We start from the raw sequence: 21,274 nt of genomic DNA, 5'->3' as shown, positions 1-21,274 counted from the left end.
AATGAGCCATCTTTCGTTTTTATAACGATAAAAATAAATTGGTTCATTGCCCACATGATAGCTTGACAAATCTTGGGCTCTTATCCTCAGTCTACCCACTCTTTATTTTCTTCTTTTAAGGAACTGTTTTTGGCTTTTCAAAACAGTGAGTAAAATAGATTCACAGTGTAGTGTGTGAATCTTAGTGCATGCAAAGCAGGATTGGAGAAAGGCAGGCAGAATGGCCTTGTGGAATGCACCCACCCACCCCATTGGAGCTAACCACCGCAGAGTGGCAGGTAGAAGCTAGTATGGTTGATTCCGGGCTAAGAAATGGTCAAATGGTACTGGCTCTGGATAGTCTTCATGTAAAGGCCCCAGTTATAATTTTGTTAGACTGCATAACTAAAGTGGCTATGAGGTTATTGTATCTGGTACATTTTAGGGAAAATAGTATGCAGGATGTATTGGTTAAGGACCTTTCACACATACTTTTTTTCTTTCTTTTTTTCTTTTTTTTGAGACGGACTCCATCTGTTGCCAGGCTGGAGTGCAGTGGCACGATCTCAGCTCACGGCAACCTCCACCTCCTGGCTTCAAGTGATTCTCCTGCCTCAGCCTCCCAAATAGCTGGGATTACAGGCGTGAGCCACCACACCCGGCCACACATACTTTCTCTAATTAGAAAGATTCAACCTCATGAAGACCCAGTGAGCTGAGAACCATCAATGACTGGAGAGCTAAACATGGGTATTTATAAGCAAACTAGTTTTCCTGAGCGGAATTTATATGTGTTACAAACTGCCAAATGTTTTCTTATTTAAAGATAATGGTGGATGTTGACTTCCACCAAGTATGAAAAATAGCCAAATATTTTGTATTCATGTCTCCAGTTTTGTCCACTATATATGTAGACAGTGCGTCCCACTTCACCTGTTTGAACCAGGTCTTTTTCCCCCATCAGTCTACAGGATAAATTTGAGATGATACATCTCTAATGCCTACAAAACTTGCCACTTCTGGTCTCAGTCCCATCTCCCCATGTCCCTTCCCACTCCTAGTCTCACTGAAAGGGTTTGTGTCTGTTGCACAAACCTGTGCCTTGGCACATGCACTGCAAGAAACAGGACATTGTTAGGAATTATTGTTCCTGCACCTAACTAGTGCTAAGGAGGTTCATTCTCGAGATGGTCTGCCCTCCTGTGTCATTCTTACTTCCCTAATGTATTTTGTGAATACTTGCATATGCCAGGCACTTTTGCTGCTAGTCATTTAACCCTCACATGATTATATGAGATAAAGACAGTCTACCAACTTTACCCATCCGAAAAGTGAAGCAAGAGAGGTTAAGGAAACTGCTGGAGGTGTTAGAGGTGTTCAGTGGCAAGAGTCTAGGTTCGAATTTAGACAGCCTAGTGACAGAGCTAGTGCTTGTAACCACTATGTCATGCGTGACAATTGGTAGCCAAGTACTACCTGCCAGGACACAGTGGTGAGCAAACAGCCATGTCCTTTCTGAAGGTTTTACAAATAAAAATTAATCATGACCCTGGGGGTGAGGGAAAGAATCCAGGTAGCTAAGGAAAGTAGAAATGAAAATGGACGCGGAGGGCTTGTCAAAAAGGTTCAGTACACAAGTTAGAAGGAATTGTAAGAATTAAAGATAGTTTGTGGGAAACAGGTCATTGCAAGTTGGAACTTAGTGAAAATGTAAGTCCACTTTGGCATATACTTTTATGAGAGGGATATTATACCACTTTGGATTAATGGGACTGATTGTATGGGATACAGGTAAAATTTCGTTATGCTAAGGGAGACTAACCAATTACCGTTGTTTTCTATTGCTGTGCTATATGATTCTAGAAAATTCTTTGAAATTAAAAACTAAGCATGCTGTCTGACCCTTGCCTCTAAGAAAACTTTGAACCTTAAGCTACTAAAGCTGGAAAAGCTACAGTTGTTCTCTTCTGCATTTATTTGAATTATCCATTAATTCACTCATCCCTAATTCAAATATTTCATCTCATTTGCAGGGATGACACCCAGAAATTTATTGGCTGTCTTTGTGTGTGGGGTTACGGGGGGGAAAGGCTTTTTTTTTTTTTTTTTTTTTTGAGATGGAGTTTTGCTCTGTTGCCCAGGCTATGGGCAATGTTGGCTCACTGCAACCTCCACCTCCTGGGTTCAAGCAATTCTCTGTCTCAGCCTCCAGAGTAGCTGGGATTACAAGCACCCGCCACCACGCCCAGCTAATTTTTGTATTTTTAGTAGAGACAGGGTTTCACCATCTTGGCCAGGCTGGTCTCGAACTCCTGACCTCGTGATCCACCCGCCTCAGCTTCCCAAAGTGCTGGGATTACAGGCGTGAGCCACCATGCTCAGCCGCCTTTTACTTCTCATTTGGTACCTTTGGATAATGGTTGAAGTTTTAATCGTGTATTTTTTTAATTTTTAGAAAAATTAATTTGAATTCACCAACCATCCACTTAAAACCCAAACACAGTATATTCCAAAATATCTGAACCTCTGATTTATGTATGTTACATCAGTCCTTTCCCTTACTTCTGTCAAAGTGTGATCCAAGAACCACCTGCATTAAAATCACCTGGAATATTTGTTTATAATGTGTGTCCATGGGGCCCACTTCCAAAGATTGTGTTTCAGAGGGCCTGCAATAGAAGCTAGGACTCTATTTGTTTCCTTGATTCTTAGGAGCAGTAAAGTTTGTCAGTCATGTAGTTTTCCTTTTTCACTAGTTGAGTTATGTGTTGGCTGAATGAATTTCAACTAACCAGCCTTAAGACTTCCAGCAGTGCAGAGCCTTGGAAAAAACTCTAGTAACATGACATTTTGGCTGCTCTGTGGACAGTGATCTCACGCAATTTTTCCTTCAACATTTAGAAAATACTGGATCTGAGTGGAAGAGGGTTATTTCATGCCTAAACCTGTAGTTGGGCCCCAAAGAGAACTATCTTTCATGTATATGACAAAGAAAGGCCTAGGACATAGAAAATTTCTAAAGATTTGGGAGGAGCTAGGAGGATCTAGAGGATCTTGTACATTAATTTAACAGAACAACAACTTCTTTAGCTTTTAAGGGCCAAGTAAATGCCCAAAGGATAGGTCAAAATGATAGATCTGTGGAGATGAGGGCACAGGAAAAAAAAAAATGATACCAGAGTGGGAAAGACTTTAAAAAATCAACTCTTATGAATATATAACAAGAACTACAGCTGCAATAAGTCAATTATACCATTTATTGACGGAATTATACTGGAAAACAATCACTGAAAAAAGAATAGCCTTTTGAATAGAATGGTCTGCTAAGTGAACCATTTATTTGAAACACAACATGTAAAAGATTGTGAAATATGTCAGTATAGAAGCCTGTGGGTTTATATATAGACAGTGCTTTTCACAAGTTCCACTCCATATCACATCAAGCAACTGTTTGGTGATTTTGGGGACTGTTAAGAGTACCTGTGTCTTGGAATAACTAACCACATCTTAGTTGGGCTTCTTAGAATAGATCTGTTCACACTGAGATGTATGAAAGAAAAGAGTTATTTTTGTTCAATGGGTGAGCAGCACTTAGCAATAAGGGAAGGCGACAAACAGTTTAGCTTCTGAATAGAGAATGGTCTATTCAACACTATATTTTGTCGGTAAAGTTTCTTTTTGTTCCCAAAGTTTCTCTTCGGTGCCTTGATTTCTTCCTTCTGATTTTCGGGAAAAGACAGAAGTATAAGTGAAACCGGCACTGGAGACCTCGATGGCAGACATCTTGTGGAGACCATTTTAACCAGTGATTGAGTTGTTTGGCCAATAGTAGGCTTGGATGAGAGTTCTTGGCATGGATTTAAAATAGAACTTTTGGGATTCTTATCATAAGTTTCAATCAATTGTTTTGTGGTGGAAGAACTTTTTAGAGACGGTGGTCTAGAATTCCATTTATATTTGTCAGCATTGCTCCAATTCCGTTTTAAAGCATTTTGCTCAAGCTTACAAGAACCAGAGTTGTTTTTACTTTTTTCTTGACTTTTATCTACACCAGGTATCTGAAGACTCAAAGAGTCACAAAGTTTCGGCTGTCTCACTTTTGGTGTAGCTTTGGAGGAAGAGGGTCGTTCAGTACCTGCTGGAGTACAGAAAGTCGTTTGTAGTCTTGGCCTCTCTTTTTGAATAGTCGTGTGTTGTAATCGTTCTAGTTCCAGTAAACGAGTTATCAAGTGTTCAACAGAGGTTTCTGCAGGTTCCACTGTCGCTTTCCAATTGTCAGATTTGGAGAGGGCTAAACTGTGCAAGTCTAGAGTACTGAAAGGAGGAGGGAGAAAATCAGGATATGGAAATACTTCATTTGGCTCCTCGGTGAAAGGTTCCTCAACATTTTTTATTGTTTCTGGCTTCAAGTTCAGGTCCACCTTTTTAAAATGGCTGAGTAAAGTATCATTTGCTTCCTCATTTTCTGATAAATCACTTTCATCTGTTAAATTTTCTTCCACACTGCTGTTTCCATGTTTCAAATTCCAATTTGGAGCACGTAATGTTTCACCATTGTTGTTTTCTATAGTTGAACAGGAACTAATATGAATCTCATTTCTGTTCTTAAAGAAGTCTCCATCAGCATAGGGCCAGCAGAGACCTAATGGCATTGGCAGTCCAGGGTAAGGACCAACTTGCTTATCAACTGAAGCAATTGTTAATGGGTGGTTCAGAGTGAAGACCCTTATAGGATTATTGATTACATTAAAGCCAGTTTCCACTGAAGATGTTTTGAATTCCCTTTAAAAAATAATTTAATGAATGAATGGTTTATTGACTAGAATTAAAATGCTATTAAAATGATACGGTTAAGTACCCTTTATCAAAGATTGGTTAATGTTTAGTTTCCAATGGCATATGTGTATCTAGCTACCTGTAACAGAAATATGTTAGTTTCCAAAAATGCTCTAATATACAACTGCATAAATTTTTTAAAATATAGATTACAATATTAACTGGGCATCCCTTTGTGCAAGCACAGGTGACTAGATTATGATACCTAAAATGGCTAACTGTGGCTGTGAATAGACAATAGGTTAAAAGTGGCTAACTATATGTTTGCCTATAGTGTACATGCAATTATTATGTTTGAAAATGAGGATATCTAACTCAAACTGAAATTAAAGTGAAATGTTTATTGATCCAGAATTAGATAAAAGGAAACTCAAAGAATGTAATTAGGTTACTTTAAAAAGCCTTCTATGTTAGCCACTGTGGTTTTTAAAAATTACTGTAACAAAAAAGGAAGCAAACAATATCAAAAATTATCCCAGATATAGTCCCTAGTAATTTTCATACAATGATGCTCTTCTATTTTAGGAGTAATTCTAGGTATCATGTTAAAATGAAAACTACAAAAAAGCCATAGAATACTGAGTTTCTAGTTCGTTTTTGTTTTTTAAAGATAACTAGAAATACTGAGATTGAAAGATTTGATGCATTAGTTGACATATAGTCTTGATATCCTCTTGTGTCTTTTTAAGCCAGTTGACATTAAAGATAACAAAGTAATCTGGAAAAGTTTTGAAAAATACTTTTGAGGCCAGGCACAGTGGCTCACACCTGTAATCCCAACACTTTGGGAGGCCAAGGCAGGTGGGTTGCTTGTGCCTGGGATTCTGAGACCAGCCTGAGCAACATGGCAAAATTCATCTCTACAAAAAATTAGCTGGGCGTGGAGGCATGCGCCTGTAGTCCCTGCTCCTCCAGAGGCTGAGTTGGGAAGATTGCTTCAGCCTCAGAGGTTGAGGCTGCAGTAAGCCATGACTGCACCACTACACCCCAGCCTGGGTGACAGAATGAGACCCTGTTGCAAAAAAAAAGAAAAAGAAAAAAATACTAATTTAGCTAAATACTAGGTATACTGCTTTGCCTTTGAAAAACCACAGGAAAATCACTTTAAATCTACAACTGTTAATAGACACGTACATGTAGTATGAAGAGTGTGAAATCTGGAAAGGGAGGGCCTAGGTTTGAACCCCTTTGCTACCAGTGAGTGAGCAAAATGGAAATGATAATTCCTACCTTGGAGGTAGTCTGAGAAGCAAGAGAATTTATATGAATATGCTTTGCAAAATGTTAAACACTAAGTTATCATTACTTTTATTCTTTTTACTTGTTGATGGTATATTGAGGAGAAAAATCTTTCATTGATACCAAACTTCCATCTCTGCAAGATTATTAAACCTACCCAACATTAACAGCAAATGCCTGTCAAACACATTCTTCTGTTTAGTCCTCACAACCTCATGAGATAGGCACTTTTATTTCCCACCTTTGCAGATGAGGGAACGGGGGTGTAGAGTGGCTAAGGGCACACATCTAGGAAGTGGGAGAGCTGGAACTCCATGTGGTGGATTCCCATGCCCCTAGTCCTAAGCCCTGCATTCTACCGCCTCCATTTGTTCGCTCCTCTGCTACTGTGATAAAATTCACTTCACTTCATTTGACCACTTATCTTGAAATACTTTTTCTCAGCTGAGGTTTTTTTCTCATAAAAATAGCCTTTCTTATCCCCATCAGCACCAATATTCCTTTAGGTCATCAGTCGCCACAACTGCCATAGAACTTTATTTCCCCCTTGAATTTTAACATAAAGTGAACTTTATCCCAGGCCTCACAGAGGTAAAATTCTCTGACTAGGAGATGGCTGATATCAAGTGAACCACTATCCTGCTAAACTACACAAAAGAGCCAGGAAACTTAGGATCCATGAGCTAAGATACTATGTAAAAGTTCCACAAAGCAGACCTCAAAAAGCGTTCATTTCCAAATACTAGTAACCTGTGTTTCTAAGAAGCCTTCTAGCTAGTCCTAATGCACGATAAAGTTTAAGAATCAAAAAATAAGAATTAAAATTCAGGGGCCGGGAGCGGTGGCTCACGCCTGTAATCCCAGCACTTTGGGAGGCTGAGGTGGGTGAATCACGAGGTCAGGAGTTCAAGCCCAGCCTGGCCAAGATGGTAAACCCCGTCTCTACTAAAAATACAAAAATTAGCTAGGCGTGGTGGTGGGCGCCTGTAATTCTAGCTACTCGGGCAGCTGAGGCAAAGAATTGCTTGAACCTGGGAGGCAGAGGTTGCATGAGCTCAGATCATGCCATTGCACTCCAGCCTGGGCAACAAGAGTGAAACTTTGTCACACACACACAAAAAAGAATTAAAACTCAGGTAAGGTTGGGTGCATCAAACCACAATGGCACGTGTATACCTATGTAACAAACCTGCAAGTTCTGCACTTGTATCCCAGAACTTAAAAAATATTAAAAAAAAAAAAAAAAAAGTGGCCTGGCGTGGTGGCTCACACCTGTAATCCCAGAACTTTGGGAGGCCAAGGTGGGTGGATCACCTGAGGTCGGGAGTTTGAGACTAGCCTGACCAACATGGAGAAACCCCGTCTCTACTAAAAATACAAAATTAGCTGGGCGTGGTGGCCCATGCCTGTAATCCCAGTGACTCGGGAGGCTGAGGCAGGAGAATTGCTTGAACTCAGGAGGCAGAGGTTGCGGTGAGCCAAGATCACATCTTTGCACTCCGGCCTGGGCAACAAGAGCAAAACTCTGTCTCAAAACAAAAACAAAAACAAAACAAAAAAAACCTCAGGTAAGGTCTGAGAGGCGATATACTATAATGTCTATGAGCCTGAACCAGGCTACTTTCATATCCTGGCTCTACCTTTCATTAATATTGTGTGACTTTGAGCAAGTTACTTAACTTCTCACCATGCCTCAGTGTCCTCATCTGTAAAACAGGGATGATGATAACTACCTTCCTTATATGGTTGGTTGTGAGTTAAATGAATTACTACGTATAAGGAATTAACATAGTCCCTGGAATGCAATACTACTTTCCTATTACAGTTCCTTTTGCTTTCAACGGGAAGTCCATACTTCATCCATCTAAAACCTTCATGTCAGAACGTAGTCAACTCTTGGCTCCTCCCTATTCTAATTGTCTCGTGGTATCTGCAGGCAATTCCTGTTTTAGGGTGGATTTCTATAATTGCCCACTATTCCCACAGAATACTATTTTCTTCTGGTTGTTCATGGTCCTTGTATTTCAGATAGTTATCTCATGTGTATTTAAATTTATTTCAGTAATTTAGGGTGTTACAACATAACTATTTGCTTACCTCTTCTCTATGGTACTTCCTTCATTAAGAGGACAATTCCATAATTTAAAAATCCCTTGTTTACTATTCTGATGACAGAAAAATAATGGGTAATAGTTTAGTGGCTGCATATATATATATATATATATACTTTTTTTTTTTTTTTTTTTTTGAGAAGGAGTCTCGCTCTTTTGCCCAGGCTGGAGTGCAGTGGCACTATCTTGGCTCACTGCAAGCTCTGCCTCCCGGGTTCACACCATTCTCCTGCCTCAGCCTCCCGAGTAGCTGGGACTACAGGCTCCCGCCACTGCACCTGGCTAATTTTTTGTATTTTTAGTAGAGATGGGGTTTCACCGTGTTAGCCAGGATGGTCTCGATCTTCTGACCTCGTGATCCGCCCGCCTCGGCCTCCCAAAGTGTATATTTTAAAAATATATTATTTTAAGGGTATGATGAATAAAATCCCACCTGTGTACTTTTGTGACTATGCACCGACAAATTAGGTTCTAGCATCAGTTGCTCCACTGGAATTTCCAAATAGTTCTATAAGGCAGCAGAAGACTTTTAAACATAATATATCTCTGTTCCCTATTCTTGTTCTAACAATGTATAGTTCTTGTTCTGATCAAGGAATATATGGTAAAATTGAATGACACTTTGTTTATATACAAAGAAATCATTTGTTTTTACTGATTTCAGCAGAAATTAGTATAACCTATTTATTATAAATACCAGCTAAACTGTCAACTAGTAAGACTTGAATATCATTAAGCTTGTCTTTATTTTGCAGTTAAATGTTTTATGTTTTGATCAAAAAGGATAAACAAAAAGATTAATTTTCCACTACTTCAGAACAAGATATCAGTCATTTCAAGTGCTTCAAGACGTTTTGTTGTTGTTGAGACAGGGTCACGTTCTGTCGCCAAGGCTGGAGTACAGAGGCACGATCTCGGCTCACTGAAACCTCCGTTTCCTGGGCTCAGGCAATTCTCCTGCTGAGCTCAGCCTCTCGAGTAGCTGGGACTACAGGCATGTGCCACTATGGCTGGCTAATTTTTTTGTATTTTTGGTAGAGATGGGGTTTCACCATATTGCCCAGGCTGGTCTCAAACTCCTGACCTCAAGTGATCCACTTGCCTCAGCCTCCTAAAGTGCTGCGATTACAGGCGTGAGCCACTGCACCTAGCCTGCTTCAAGACATTTTAAAGGACAGGACTACTTCCCGTTTGACAATGACTAAAAAATACTATACTCAATTTTCATTTATAGAATTGTTATACTGAAAAATACTTAATATGACAAAATATTCATTTAATAACCAATTTGAAACTCTGTAAAATATTTGACTTTGATTTGTGTAAAGAACTCTATAGAAATGAAATTTAAAGTTGAACTTTCAGGAAGAAAATTTTTTTTAAAGAACATACTTATCAGCCATAAAAATTTTTTTTTTGTAGAGACAGGGTTTCACCATATTGGCCAGGCTGGTCTCAAACTGCTGACCTTGTGATCCGCCCACCTCGGCCTCCCAAAGTGCCGGGATTACAGGCATGAGCCACCACACCTGGCCTTAATGATGTTTTTAATTGTTGTACCATTTTATAAAATACTTTTTCAACATATAATAATGTGGTTTAAAATTTTTTTCTAATTAGAAAAGTTGTTAATTTTCTGATGTACAAAAATCTTTGTATTCTTGGAATAAATTCTACTTCTTGTAGTACATTACCAGCAAAAAAAAAAAAAAAAAAAGAACATACTTATAATTTTAAAATAGTATGTTTTATGAATACTTTAAAACCAAACATTTATCCTTACCTTGTTGATTTTGCCTGAAATGTGTATACAAAATGACAATTAATAGTTACATAAAACTGATTACATTCAAAACAGACCCCTTTTAATACGAGTGATTCTTTCAGTATAAGTATACACATCTAGGATTTCTTACCACCTGCTGCTCCATCCCTTCCAGCTGGGAGGTTTCTATTTTCAGGAACAGGTACTTCTGAATCCAAATTCCAGTGAGATAAGTTCTAAAACAATATTTGTTTTAGGATAAACTTAACATTAAGAAAACATAAAAAGCTCAATAATTCCACATGTTCTTTGGGTAAAGTATGACAAAAGGCACAAAGCTTCATGAGTCTCACCCCTCATTATAAAGAACTCATCAGCATCTTTGAGGAAAAAGCAATTTTATTGTAACCAAGCCCTTATCAGCTTGATAACACCTATTGTTGAGGAATTAGAAAGGCTTTTACAATAATTTGTGGTTTCATTCACATTTTGTTAAATATAATAACACAGGTTTTCAAAATTGATTTTTAAAATTTAATAAAATGTCCTGTTCAGTGTGCCTCTGGAACACAATGGTGCATTAATCAAACTTTCTATAGCTGAGTATCAGATCTAAAAGTCTATAAAAGGCTGGGTGTGGTGGCTTATGCCTGTAATCCCAGCACTTTGGGAGGCCAGGGCAGGTCAGGATCACCTGAGGTCTGGAGTTTGAGACTAGCCTGGCCAACATGGTGAAACCCTGTCTCCAATAAAAATACAAAAATCAGCTGGGTGTGGTGGCACACACCTGTAATCCCAGCTACTTGGGAGGCTGAGGCAGGTGAATCGCTTGAACCCAGGAGGTGGAGGTTGCACTGAGCTGCAATCACGCCACTGCACTCCAGCCTGGGCCACAGAGTGAGACTCTGTCTCAAAATAAATACATAAATAAATACACAAAATTTAAAAAAAAGCCTGTAAAAATCTTTCCATCAACCACAGGAAGTCTCTAACCCTCATATTATATTCAACACTAACCAGCCCCACTACTCATTCTGGCTTCCAGATGTGGAGAAACACTTAGGAAATATTCAAAAGAAAGCCAAAAATAAAGGCCGGGCGCGGTGGCTCACGCTTGTAATCCCAGCACTTTGGGAGACCGAGGCGGGCGGATCACGAGGTCAGGAGATCGAGACCACGGTGAAACCCCATCTCTACTAAAAATACAAAAAAAAAATTAGCCAGGCGTGGTGGCGGGCGCCTGTAGTCCCAGCTACTCGGAGAGGCTGAGGCAGGAGAATGGCGAGAACCCGGGAGGCCGAGCTTGCAGTGAGCCGAGATTGCGCCATTGCACTCCAGCCTGGGCGACAGAGTGAGACTCTGTCTCAAAAAAAAAAAAAAAAAAAAAAAAGCCAAAAATAAAAAGGGAAATGTACTAACAACAACTGAGTATTTATGTTCCAGACATTGTGCAGAGTGCTCTGGGGGAAAATGTGGGAGGTGTGTAGAAGATTTTAACAATTTATTCTGGAAAACAGAAAGTGAAGAGATGATTCGTTTATAAGAAAGTAACTTTTTAGGAATGAACCCAGTTGTTTTCTGTCTCAAAGAAGCATTGTAAATTAAACTCTAAGCAAATGAAATGTTAAGTATTATCAGATACAATCTCTTCACTAAGGAGGAACAGAGAGAAATAAGCTTCAATACAGCATGAGGATTTAATTTATCCACAAAGAGATATCTCCTGATAGGAAGGGTAGTTGAACATTGGAAGGGAGGCTGCAGATTATCTTTCTCAATAGATTTATGAAAAATATAATAAAATTAATTCTCTGCTCTCTGGCATGATATGTACAAGGGCTAATCTCTACATGAGAGCCACCTGGGGAGCTTTTTAAAAATAATAGTTGCAAAAAAATACTACAAATCCTGATGTTAAAGAATGAGGGTGAGGGCCGGGCGTGGTGGCTCAAGTGGCAGTAATCCCAGCATTTTGGGAGACCAAGGCGGGCAGATCACCTCAAGTCAGGAGTTCTAGACCAGCCTGGCCAACATATCGAAACCCCACTTCTACTTTTTAAAAATACAAAAATTAGCTGGGCGTGGTAGTGGGCGCCTGTAATCCCAGCTACTGGGGAGGCTGAGGCAAGAGAATCGCTTGAACCCGAGAGGCAGAAGTTGCACATGTGAGACAAATACCCTCAGTTGATAAAACTGTGTTGTTGCAATTATAAAATAAAGTTAATGTAACCAGGCCAGGCATGGTAGCTCACACCTGTAATCTCAGCACTTTGGGGAGCCAAGGCAGGTGGATCACTTGAGGTCAGGAGTTGGAGACCAGCCTGGCCAACATGTCTCTACTAAAAATACAAAAATTAGCCAGGCATGGTGGCACATGTGTGTAGTCCCAGCTACTCAGGAAGCTGAGGCAGGAGAATGGCTTGAACCTGGGAGGTGGAGGTTGCAGTGAGCCGAGATCGTGCCACAGCACTCCAGCCTGGGAGACAGAGGAAGACTAAGTCTCGTCTCCAAAACAAACAAACAAACAAAAAACCAAAAACAACAAAAAAATTTAACATAACCAAACTGATCAACTGGTAAAGAAGTCTCATTAACTAAACATGAAGTCTGACAGTTTGCAAATTTCTTAGGAGTTGGGACTTGATTATGCTTTGTGATATCCCACCTGCCTTACCAATATTTTTCACAAAGGGTGTGTGTGTGAAAACAAAAGAAGTGAGCACTGCCTTGTTGATAACAAGGTAGCACCTTTAACAAAGCCAAATTGCAATTAGAAATGTTTGACATTTGGAGAAGAGCTGGCTAATTTTACCTTTGTTGTTGTTTTTTTTTTTTTTTTTGAGACGGAGTCTCACTCTGTCGCCCAGGCTGGAGTGCAGTGGCGCAATCTCGGCTCACTGCAAGCTCCGCCTCCCGGGTTCACGCCATTCTCCTGCCTCAGCCTCTCCGAGTAGCTGGGACTACAGGCGCCCGCCACCACGCCCGGCTAATTTTTTGTCTTTTTTTTTTAGTAGAGACGGGGTTTCACCGTGGTCTCGATCTCCTGACCTCGTGATCCGCCCGCCTCGGCCTCCCAAAGTGCTGGGATTACAAGCGTGAGCCACCGCGCCCGGCCTAATTTTCCCTTTGTTAGAAGAAATAGAAAATTTCCATTTGCTGTTCCAAATGTGCCAAAAGGAAAACACAGGATAAACTGCCCACGATGCAAAAGCAGCAAGGGCATCACTGCATGAAAACTCCATGGGAGTTATGTCTTAGCAACAGGAGCCGCTGCCTAAACACTCAAGTTCAACAGCACCTGCCATACCTCTTGAGAGATGTTTGACACACGTCGGCTGTTACCACAGTTCTCATTTCTTCTCCCCATTTTGTTGTAGCTGTTGCTCTGTTTCCTTAAAATCCTATACAGATTGTGGGACAGGCACATTTATGGGTAAGGGTCAACATTTATAAAAAAGAAAGAAAGTGGGAGTTTTGATTTCCCACCTAAAGGAGGTAAGAGAATGCTTAGAAAGCAGAAGAGAGGGGCTAGGAGAGCAGGGTGGGGGGTGACAATACGAAACCAACCAGAAACAAGGGGCAAGCCTGACTCAAAAGGAGCACAGACAACAGCAAACTGGCAGATCTCAGAACAGAAGATTAGGAAATTGAGATCAGAGGTGAGAAAGCAAATATCAGCTAAGAAGATGAAATACACTTTGGAACAAACTATGGTGAATTATCCATAACTTAGAAAACAGGGGCACAAAGTCTCCTTTTAATCATTCAAAACAATTGCTCCATTTGAAAGCAGGGTTGAACCCTTACAACTAGGCCAGGCAAGCACCCCGTGCATATTTCGGAGACAAGAAAATGCCCCCAGGACCAAACAATATTTTCCACACCAATCAATCAAGGTACCTAAAAGGTTTTAACCCACTGCCGTTTAAGGTAAAAGAATTAGAGAACTCTAAGGTAACAAGCAGAACAGTCACTGGATTAAGGTATGCCTATCTGGAAAGAATCACATTTTTTTTTTTCTTGAGACAGAGTCTGGCTCTGTTGCCCAGACTGGAGTGCAGTGGCGCAATCTCGGCTCACTGCAACCTCCGCCTCCCGGGTTCAAGCGATTCTCCTGCCTAAGCCCCCCGAGCAGCTGGGATTACAGGTGAGCACCACTACGCTCAGCTAATTTTTATATTTTTAGTAGATATGGGGTTTCACCATGTTGGCCAGGCTGGTCTTGAACTCCTGACCTCGTGATCCACCTGCCTCAGCCTCCCAAAGTGCTGGGATTACAGGCGTGATCCACTGTGCCCGGCCAAGAATCACAAATTAAAGCCACCGCAGTAATCGGTCTATCTGCTAATCGTTTACAATTGATTGTCTCCTACAGAAAAGTGTATGAAGAAATAGGAGATTTAGTTTAGGTAGGTTTTCAGCCAGCACCGGTATTGGTCCACTGGGTGTGTGCATGCCAGACACTGGGTCTGAATGCAGGAGGAAGGCGGTTGCTGAGCAGGTGGCGCTGCCTGGGGCCACCGGGTGTGTGTCAAGGAGGAGGGCATCCAGCTCCCGGAAAAGGCCACCGCACCTGAAGGACGGCCCTGGGGACAAAGGACGCCTTGGGGACTGCGAGTTTGGGGACAGGGGCTTTAGGGGCCAGAGTGCGTGAAGGCGCGTGTCTCAAGAGATCTGCAAGGCCCCCGTGAAGAGGAATCCCCTTTTCCTCCTGAGCTGCGGCAGGACTGGGTGGGGGGCCCAGTTCCAGGGGTAGCAGGAGGGGGCTGCGGGATCCCCCGGGGTTGGGGCTGTTACTCCACCGCGCCGAAGGCCCACGTGTCCTCCCCGGCGTCCTCTCCCAGCGCGCCGCCCAGAGGCCCGAGCGCCTCCGCGTGCGTGGCTGACGGCTTGGAGGGCGGCCCCTCTGCCTCTGCTACCCGCAGCTGGGGGACAAAGAGGGCGGCCGGCTGCTGGCGGCCTCGAGCGCAGCAGGGTCCGCAGTGCGGGGCCTGCGAAGCCCGGGGGCCGGCGCAGGAGTGGGAGTCGGGCCCAGGGCCCAGGCGGGGCCCAGAGAGACCTGCCGGGGCCGGGACTGCGGCTCCGCGGGCTTCCCCACCGGCCGGGTCTCCCGTCAACTACCAGAGAGGGGGGGCGCCCGGGGGAGGCCCCGCGTTCTACAAGGTCCACCGGTATTCGCGGGCCGCGGGGTCGCCGGCGGCCGCCCAGGCGCGGAGCCTCTCGGGGGTCACCCGGCCGCCGGGCCCGCGGGACGCACGACGCCGCCAGGGGAGGACAACAAGCCTCAGGCCCTGTCCCTGCGCCCCGCCCGGTCCCCCCGCTCCGGGGCTGCGCAGCCCACTCGGCCATCCTGGCCTGGAGGGGCCGCCCCGGGGCCTCGCGGGAAAGCCTGAGCTCCCGGGCCTTCTCGGACTTTCCCCCAGGCGTCCTCGACCTTCTTGGGCCTTCCTGGGCCTCCTCGGGCTTCCTTGACCCTCCCCGGGCCTTCCCCGGGCCTCTCCAGGCTGAGCTCTCCGCGAGATGGCCAGCAGGCCTCTGGGCCCCGGGGCCTGGCCCACCCGCCTCCACTCCCACCGCCTGCTCACATCAAGCCAGGAGCACCGCCCGGTACGTAGTCCAGACTAAGCTAAAATATATACGCATTGATACATGTAAAGTTATGTCTATAACATAGAAGAAGAGGCATCCTTGTTGACACCAAGCCCATCAGGTCAGTTTCAGGTCCCTCGTCGGCCTTTCAGTAGGAAAAACAAAAGATGATTTTTTTTCTTTTTTCATGTAGAGGATACATTTAAATCACAGAGCCCAATTTTGTACCCCTAAATGCATATCTCTTATTACAGCTCCATGAAATAAGTGGAGGGGTGGGGAAAGAATATCTCTATATCTAGTTGATATATGTACATGGCTATCTCCCCCACCTTTTGATATAGAGAAAAATTTAAAACAAAATTAATTATATATGTAAGTACAGCAAATGAATACTAAACATCATTGGGGGGATGAGATCACGGCCATGCCTCTTTGAGAATCTCCCCATAAAAATGCACTTATATACCACATGTTAAACACAATGTCGAGGGTTTCTCAGGTTCTTTGATCCCTGACTCCTCACTCTTTCCTCTGCATTTCCATTTTCTCCTCAGAAAGACCTTCCCTTTAAAGAAGCTCTTCCCACCTACCACCTACCTTACTCTATTTCATGACACCCCGTTTTTATTTACTTCTTTGTACTCCTCATAATCTTGCTGTTCACTTGTTTGTTTTTGTATCGTCTGTCTCTCCTCAGTAGAATATCAAACTCCATGTGGGCCGGGGCCTTGCCTGTCTAGTTCATTTCTGTATCCCCAACCCTTTAAAACTGTGCTGGGCACATAGCAGAAGCACAGTCGTAGAAGCACAATCGATGTAAGTGAATGAACAAGATTTGTGCAGGCCGCATTCCTTGCAGGCTCCGTGGAGGTTTCCTTTCTAGGCCCTCTCCTCCTTCGGCTGTTTTCCATACTGCTGCTCTAAAATACAGACCTGCTCAACTGCCTCCTAATGCCTGAAGAAGGAAACCCAAATTCTTTTTTTTTTTTGAGACGGAGTCTCGCTCTGCTGCCCAGGCTTGAGTGCAGTGGCGCAATCTCGGCTCACTGCAAGCTCCGCCTCCCGGGTTCACGCCATTCTCCTGCCTCAGCCTCCTGAGTAGCTGGGACTACAGGCGCCTGCCACCACGCCCAGCTAATTTTTTGTATTTTTTAGTTGAGATGGGGTGTCACCGTGTTAGCCAGGATGGTCTCGATCTCCCAATTACTCTGCCTTTTGTACTTGAGTACTTCTCCTGTCTCAGCCTCCCAAGTTGCTGGGACTACAGGCGCATGCCACCGTGCCTGGCTAATTTTGATTTTTCAGCAAATCTTCAGAGGGCCAAGCCCTTGGCCCCTACACCTCCAGCCATCTCATGGCCATGCCCAGGATTCAGATTTTAGTGGTAGCCTCAGCTTGCCTTACTTTAAATCTGCACTTCTTTAGCTGATCCTGAGTGAAACCATTGTTTCATAAACACTGTAGGATGAGGCAGATGCTATTTCAGGCATTTAGCAAGCTCTTAACGTTAATTACAAGGGAGGCAGGCTAAGGAAACAAAGGCAAGCCTTGAGCCAGTCACTTAGTAGGTCCAGTAAGCACAGCTCGCTGCCCACCTCAGTTTCTCCTCCTATAACAAAGGCGATGACACTGACTACCACGTAACTACTTTGGAAAGCACCTTGAGATAACATTCCTTTTCATTGTCCTGAATTATGCAAAGATACGTCAGTAGCAACATTACTTAGTTTCTAATTATTCTGGAGGGAAAAGGCTTCTATTTCAGTCTACCTCCTTCAGTATCTTTCACCTTTTTATATTACCCATGCATTTGTCCTCATCTTCCTTTGTTTTTCCCTTTAGAATTGCCAAGGTCATGGCTGGTCACGTACAGCAGAATCTTTTTCTTTCCTTTCTTTCTTTTCTTTTTTTTCTTTTCTTTTCTTTCTTTTTTTTTTTTTTTTTGAGACAGAGTCCCACTCTGTTGCCCAGGGTGGAGTGCAATGGTGCAATCTCAGCTCACTGCAACCTCCGCCTCCCGGGTTCAGGTACTTCTCCTGTCTCAGCCTCCCAAGTTGCTGGGACTACAGGCGCATGCAACCATGCCTAGCTAATTTTTTTGTATTTATAGTAGAGACGGGGTTTCACCATATTGGTCAGGCTGGTCTCAAACTCCTGACCTCAGGTGGTCCACCCGTGTCTGCCTCTCAAAGTGCTAGGATTACAGCTGTGAGCCACTGTGCCCAGCCTACAGCAGAATCTTTTCAATATAATTATGTAACATTTTCTGAAAGTTAGGACATTATTTTCTAATTAATAATATGCATTTTTGTTCTCAAATAAGATGGTAAGTCAGTGGGAAACATTTCATTTCAATTATGGGCAATTTGTATTTAGCATATGGTTTAGTGATCTGGTCTTATTTTTGTTTTTCCTTTTTGAGAACTGCTTTGTCTCTCAGTAGTGGCTAATTTATCCTGATTTAGAATTCTGTGAGCATTCATCTTAAATATACTTTCTTGTGTTTGTATAATTCCTTTTTAAGAAATATATATGCAAATATTTCTAATTTGAAGTTTTAAAAATTAACCTTTAACACTCTGCTCCCATAGCAATGTCCTGTTTGGGAGGCCATTGTTTTGTTGCAAATAGATAAGAAATATTGTTTAAAAACTATTTATTCCTGGAACGTGTGATAGTGATGTATATTAACATAGTTCCAAAAAGAAGCAAAATAAACACATCAGTCACTGGATTTCACATCTGCATATGTTGCGGCTAGTGCGTCTGAATAAATTCTCAATCATATATTTTCTCCTTTATTTTGATTTGACTTGATTTCTGCAATTTGAATTGCTTCATAAGCCTTTCTATTTTTCAGACACCTATACTCTGTAACTCTGTTTTCCTAGCCTTATATCACAAATTCACTTTAAATTTTGGTTAAAGTTTCAGTGTCAGAATTTACTTTCTGGTGCCAGGAAAGGTGTAACTAGAAGTCCCTTTCTGGTCGTCAGACCCCTCCCACCTCATCTGTTGTGAACGGAACACTTTCTTTAGAATGCTTTCCTTAAGAAACTTGGAGATAATCTTCTCTCTTTGAACATTACTGAACACCTTGCCTTCTGGAAGCAAGCTGATCTTGTCACACCCACCATGGCGAGGGGGAAGAAGAAGGTATTCAGGAGACACAGAAACCCTCTTAGGAACAGAAAAAGGAATTGTGTTTACCTAAAAGTCGTGAATGAAAGATCAGCCTAACTAGAAAAACAACCCAGATTCATGCAGCTGCTGCGCTGTGGGATCAATTTAGTTAATAATGCACTGCTAGCACCTACGTGGGCTGCTGGCCCGGCATAGCAGCTCTCATCACAACAAGAAAAAACTTGGGAGAAAATAATAATATGTTAGAAGCCCAGTTTTGAAAAGGTAAATGTATTAGCCACTGAATAATAGAATTGGAAATAAGAGGAATACAAAACAAAATACAAAATGAAAGCATTTGTTCCATCCAAGAATATTAGCACCATGGGCTGAGACCTGATTGGCTCAGATCAAGATCACACAGCTGGTTAGCAGCAGAATATTTGCTAGGCGTCATTCAAGACGGGTCTCTCCCATCCTAAACAGTGTTCTTTAATCACACTATAATTAAAAAAAATGAATAAGATTGATTCCTAGAAGTGTTATTCATTGTAAAATATATATATATAAAATATGTAAAAATATATATCCATCTCATAGTTTATTTAAAAACAAAATTTAATAATTGTGACCTACTTCAGATTTCAACCAAGGTCAGCATGCATCAGATAACTATAAACATTCCATCAGCTGCTATAGAGAGCAATGACTAAGAACATATGAGTCAATTTACATGAAGTGTAAAGAATTACGTTTTGGTAGATCACTTCCTTGGCATGTTGAATGGCTTAAAACATGGTTTGTTCTTTACTATTTATATAAATGAAGGTTTAGAGGAATGCACTCAACTTGGCTTGGAAGAAAGAAGCCGGGGATATGTCTTCTGGCTGCCAGAATATTCTACCCTCTTCTCCCCACCAAAAACACCTGTAAAATTATGAGAATCACATTGAATTCAAGTGGTTCTTGTTATATAACATATTTTAAATATGTACTTGCATTTAAAGTATTTTTTTTTTAAGTTTTACTTTTTGAGTTTGCAAGTTGAAAGTTAAGAAAAGGAATAGGCCAGACATAGTGGCTTGCACTTGTATTCACAGCACTCTGGGAGGCTGAGGTGAGAGGATTGCTTGAGGTCAGGAGTTTGAGACCAGCCAGGGCAACATAGCGAGACCCTGTCTCTACAAAAGAAAAATAACAAAAATTAGCTGGGCGTAGTGATGCACTTATGAGGCTGAGGTGGGAGGATTGCTTGAGCCCAGGAGGTTGAGTCTACAGTGAGCTGCACTGCAGCCTGGGCCACAGAGCAAAATTCTGTCTCAAAAAGAAAGAAAAAAGAAAAGAAGGAAGGGAAGGAAGGGAAAAAAGGAAAAAAGAGAAAAGAAAGAAAGCCGGGCGAGGTGGCTCACACCTGTAAACCCAGCACTTTGGGAGGCCTAGGTGGGCGGCTCACCTGAGGTCGGGAGTTCAAGACCAGCCTGACCAACATGGAGAAACCTTGTCTCTACTAAAAATACAAAATTAGCTGGGCGTGGTGGCGCATGCCTGTACTCCCAGCTACTCAGGAGGCCAAGGCAGGAGAATCGCTTGAACCAGAGAGGCAGAGGTTGCGGTGAGCTGAGATCATGCCATTACACTCCTGCCTGGGCAACAAGAGCAAAACTCTGTCTCAAAAAAAAAAAAAAAAAAAAAAAATCTATGTATATATATGCATATATGAATGGAATTTTATATCTGCCGCTCTGGCCACTAATGTATCATATGGTATAGTCATGATGCTTTAATAGTCTTGGCCAGAGGTTTTTAAGGTTGGTGAAAAGCTGGCCCACGCTCCCAGATTTGCCATAGCGCACTAGGCTCACACGCCTTCTCTGCTTCTCACCAGCCTGCAGTGTGGTTCTCTAGCTGGTTCATGAAGAGTAGAGCAATTATGGGGAACCTGGCTCCTGGTAGAGCATGCTGAAATCTCAAAGTAGCTGTAACAAACTCTATTACTTGCATTTTTGTTCCAAATCTGACAGTAGTTCTTGGCAGCGTCTGTCTTGCTCTGGACTGTGCTATCAAGTGTGGTGATTTAAGATTATTTAATACTTCTATTGTTCTCTGCGTTTTGGTCTGCAATGAAGAATGGCTTCTTACCGGGAAAGCGCCGGTTGAGCATTTGTTTACTTTGTTTTCTTGGTATTGGTTTGGATAAGAACGTAAGAAGCAGTTTGGCTTCTTACCTGTGTTAATCTGGGCATTTCCTCAGTTGTGGACGATGAAGCTCTTTCCTCGGTTCTGCTGGGGACTGCACTGATGTAACCACTCTCTTGGGGCCTCGTAGGTCTGTGGAGCCTTAATTAGGTACATACTGGGAGCAAGGCTTCTACAAAGTACCAGATGGGAAAATATCACTGAATATGTGCGCCCCCGCTTTCCCCTCTTCCGTTTAGCAAAGCTCTCAGTTTTCCCCAGAAATGGTCCATGTCCAGACACAAGACTGGAGTTTCTGCCACAAATCCCCGAATGACTTGGCAGGATATTTTCAATGGGCTGGTTTTCTCTGCTCTGAAAATGTAGGATGAACACGCAGGGTTCCGGACCAATACCTGGGCCATTGTGACTCTCAGAATGCCAGGCAATAAGA

The 21,274-nt window shown here is 42.5% G+C and overlaps 1 protein-coding gene across 7 annotated transcripts; it reads right to left on the bottom strand.

Moving 5' to 3' along the window:
- Positions 1-3,170: 3,170 nt before the first annotated feature.
- FAM217A (family with sequence similarity 217 member A) lies at positions 3,171-21,213 on the bottom strand. 7 transcript variants are annotated; one of them, XM_063632983.1, is made up of 8 exons: positions 14,733-15,079; positions 14,134-14,299; positions 13,238-13,331; positions 10,082-10,166; positions 9,949-9,962; positions 8,599-8,673; positions 8,152-8,219; positions 3,287-4,761 (listed from the first exon to the last, which is right to left on the bottom strand). In XM_063632983.1, exons 3-8 carry the CDS (start codon positions 13,295-13,297, stop codon positions 3,543-3,545), a joined length of 1,521 nt encoding a protein of 506 aa, XP_063489053.1. In that variant the 5' UTR covers positions 13,298-13,331; positions 14,134-14,299; positions 14,733-15,079; the 3' UTR covers positions 3,287-3,542. The 7 variants fall into 7 exon arrangements, with proteins under 7 accessions (XP_055120347.1, XP_063489053.1, XP_063489054.1 ...); XM_055264372.2 differs by lacking the exon at positions 14,134-14,299 and having other exon boundaries at positions 3,171-4,761; XM_063632984.1 differs by lacking the exons at positions 8,599-8,673; positions 9,949-9,962; positions 13,238-13,331; positions 14,134-14,299; positions 14,733-15,079 and adding exons at positions 19,495-19,572; positions 19,744-19,826; positions 20,871-21,213.
- Positions 21,214-21,274: the final 61 nt, after the last annotated feature.

Source organism: Symphalangus syndactylus, chromosome 23, assembly GCF_028878055.3.
Source record: "Symphalangus syndactylus isolate Jambi chromosome 23, NHGRI_mSymSyn1-v2.1_pri, whole genome shotgun sequence".
NCBI classification, from domain to species: Eukaryota; Metazoa; Chordata; class Mammalia; order Primates; family Hylobatidae; genus Symphalangus; species Symphalangus syndactylus.
Note: the sequence above shows the minus strand (reverse complement) of the source record. Positions and strands in the feature narration are given on the sequence as shown.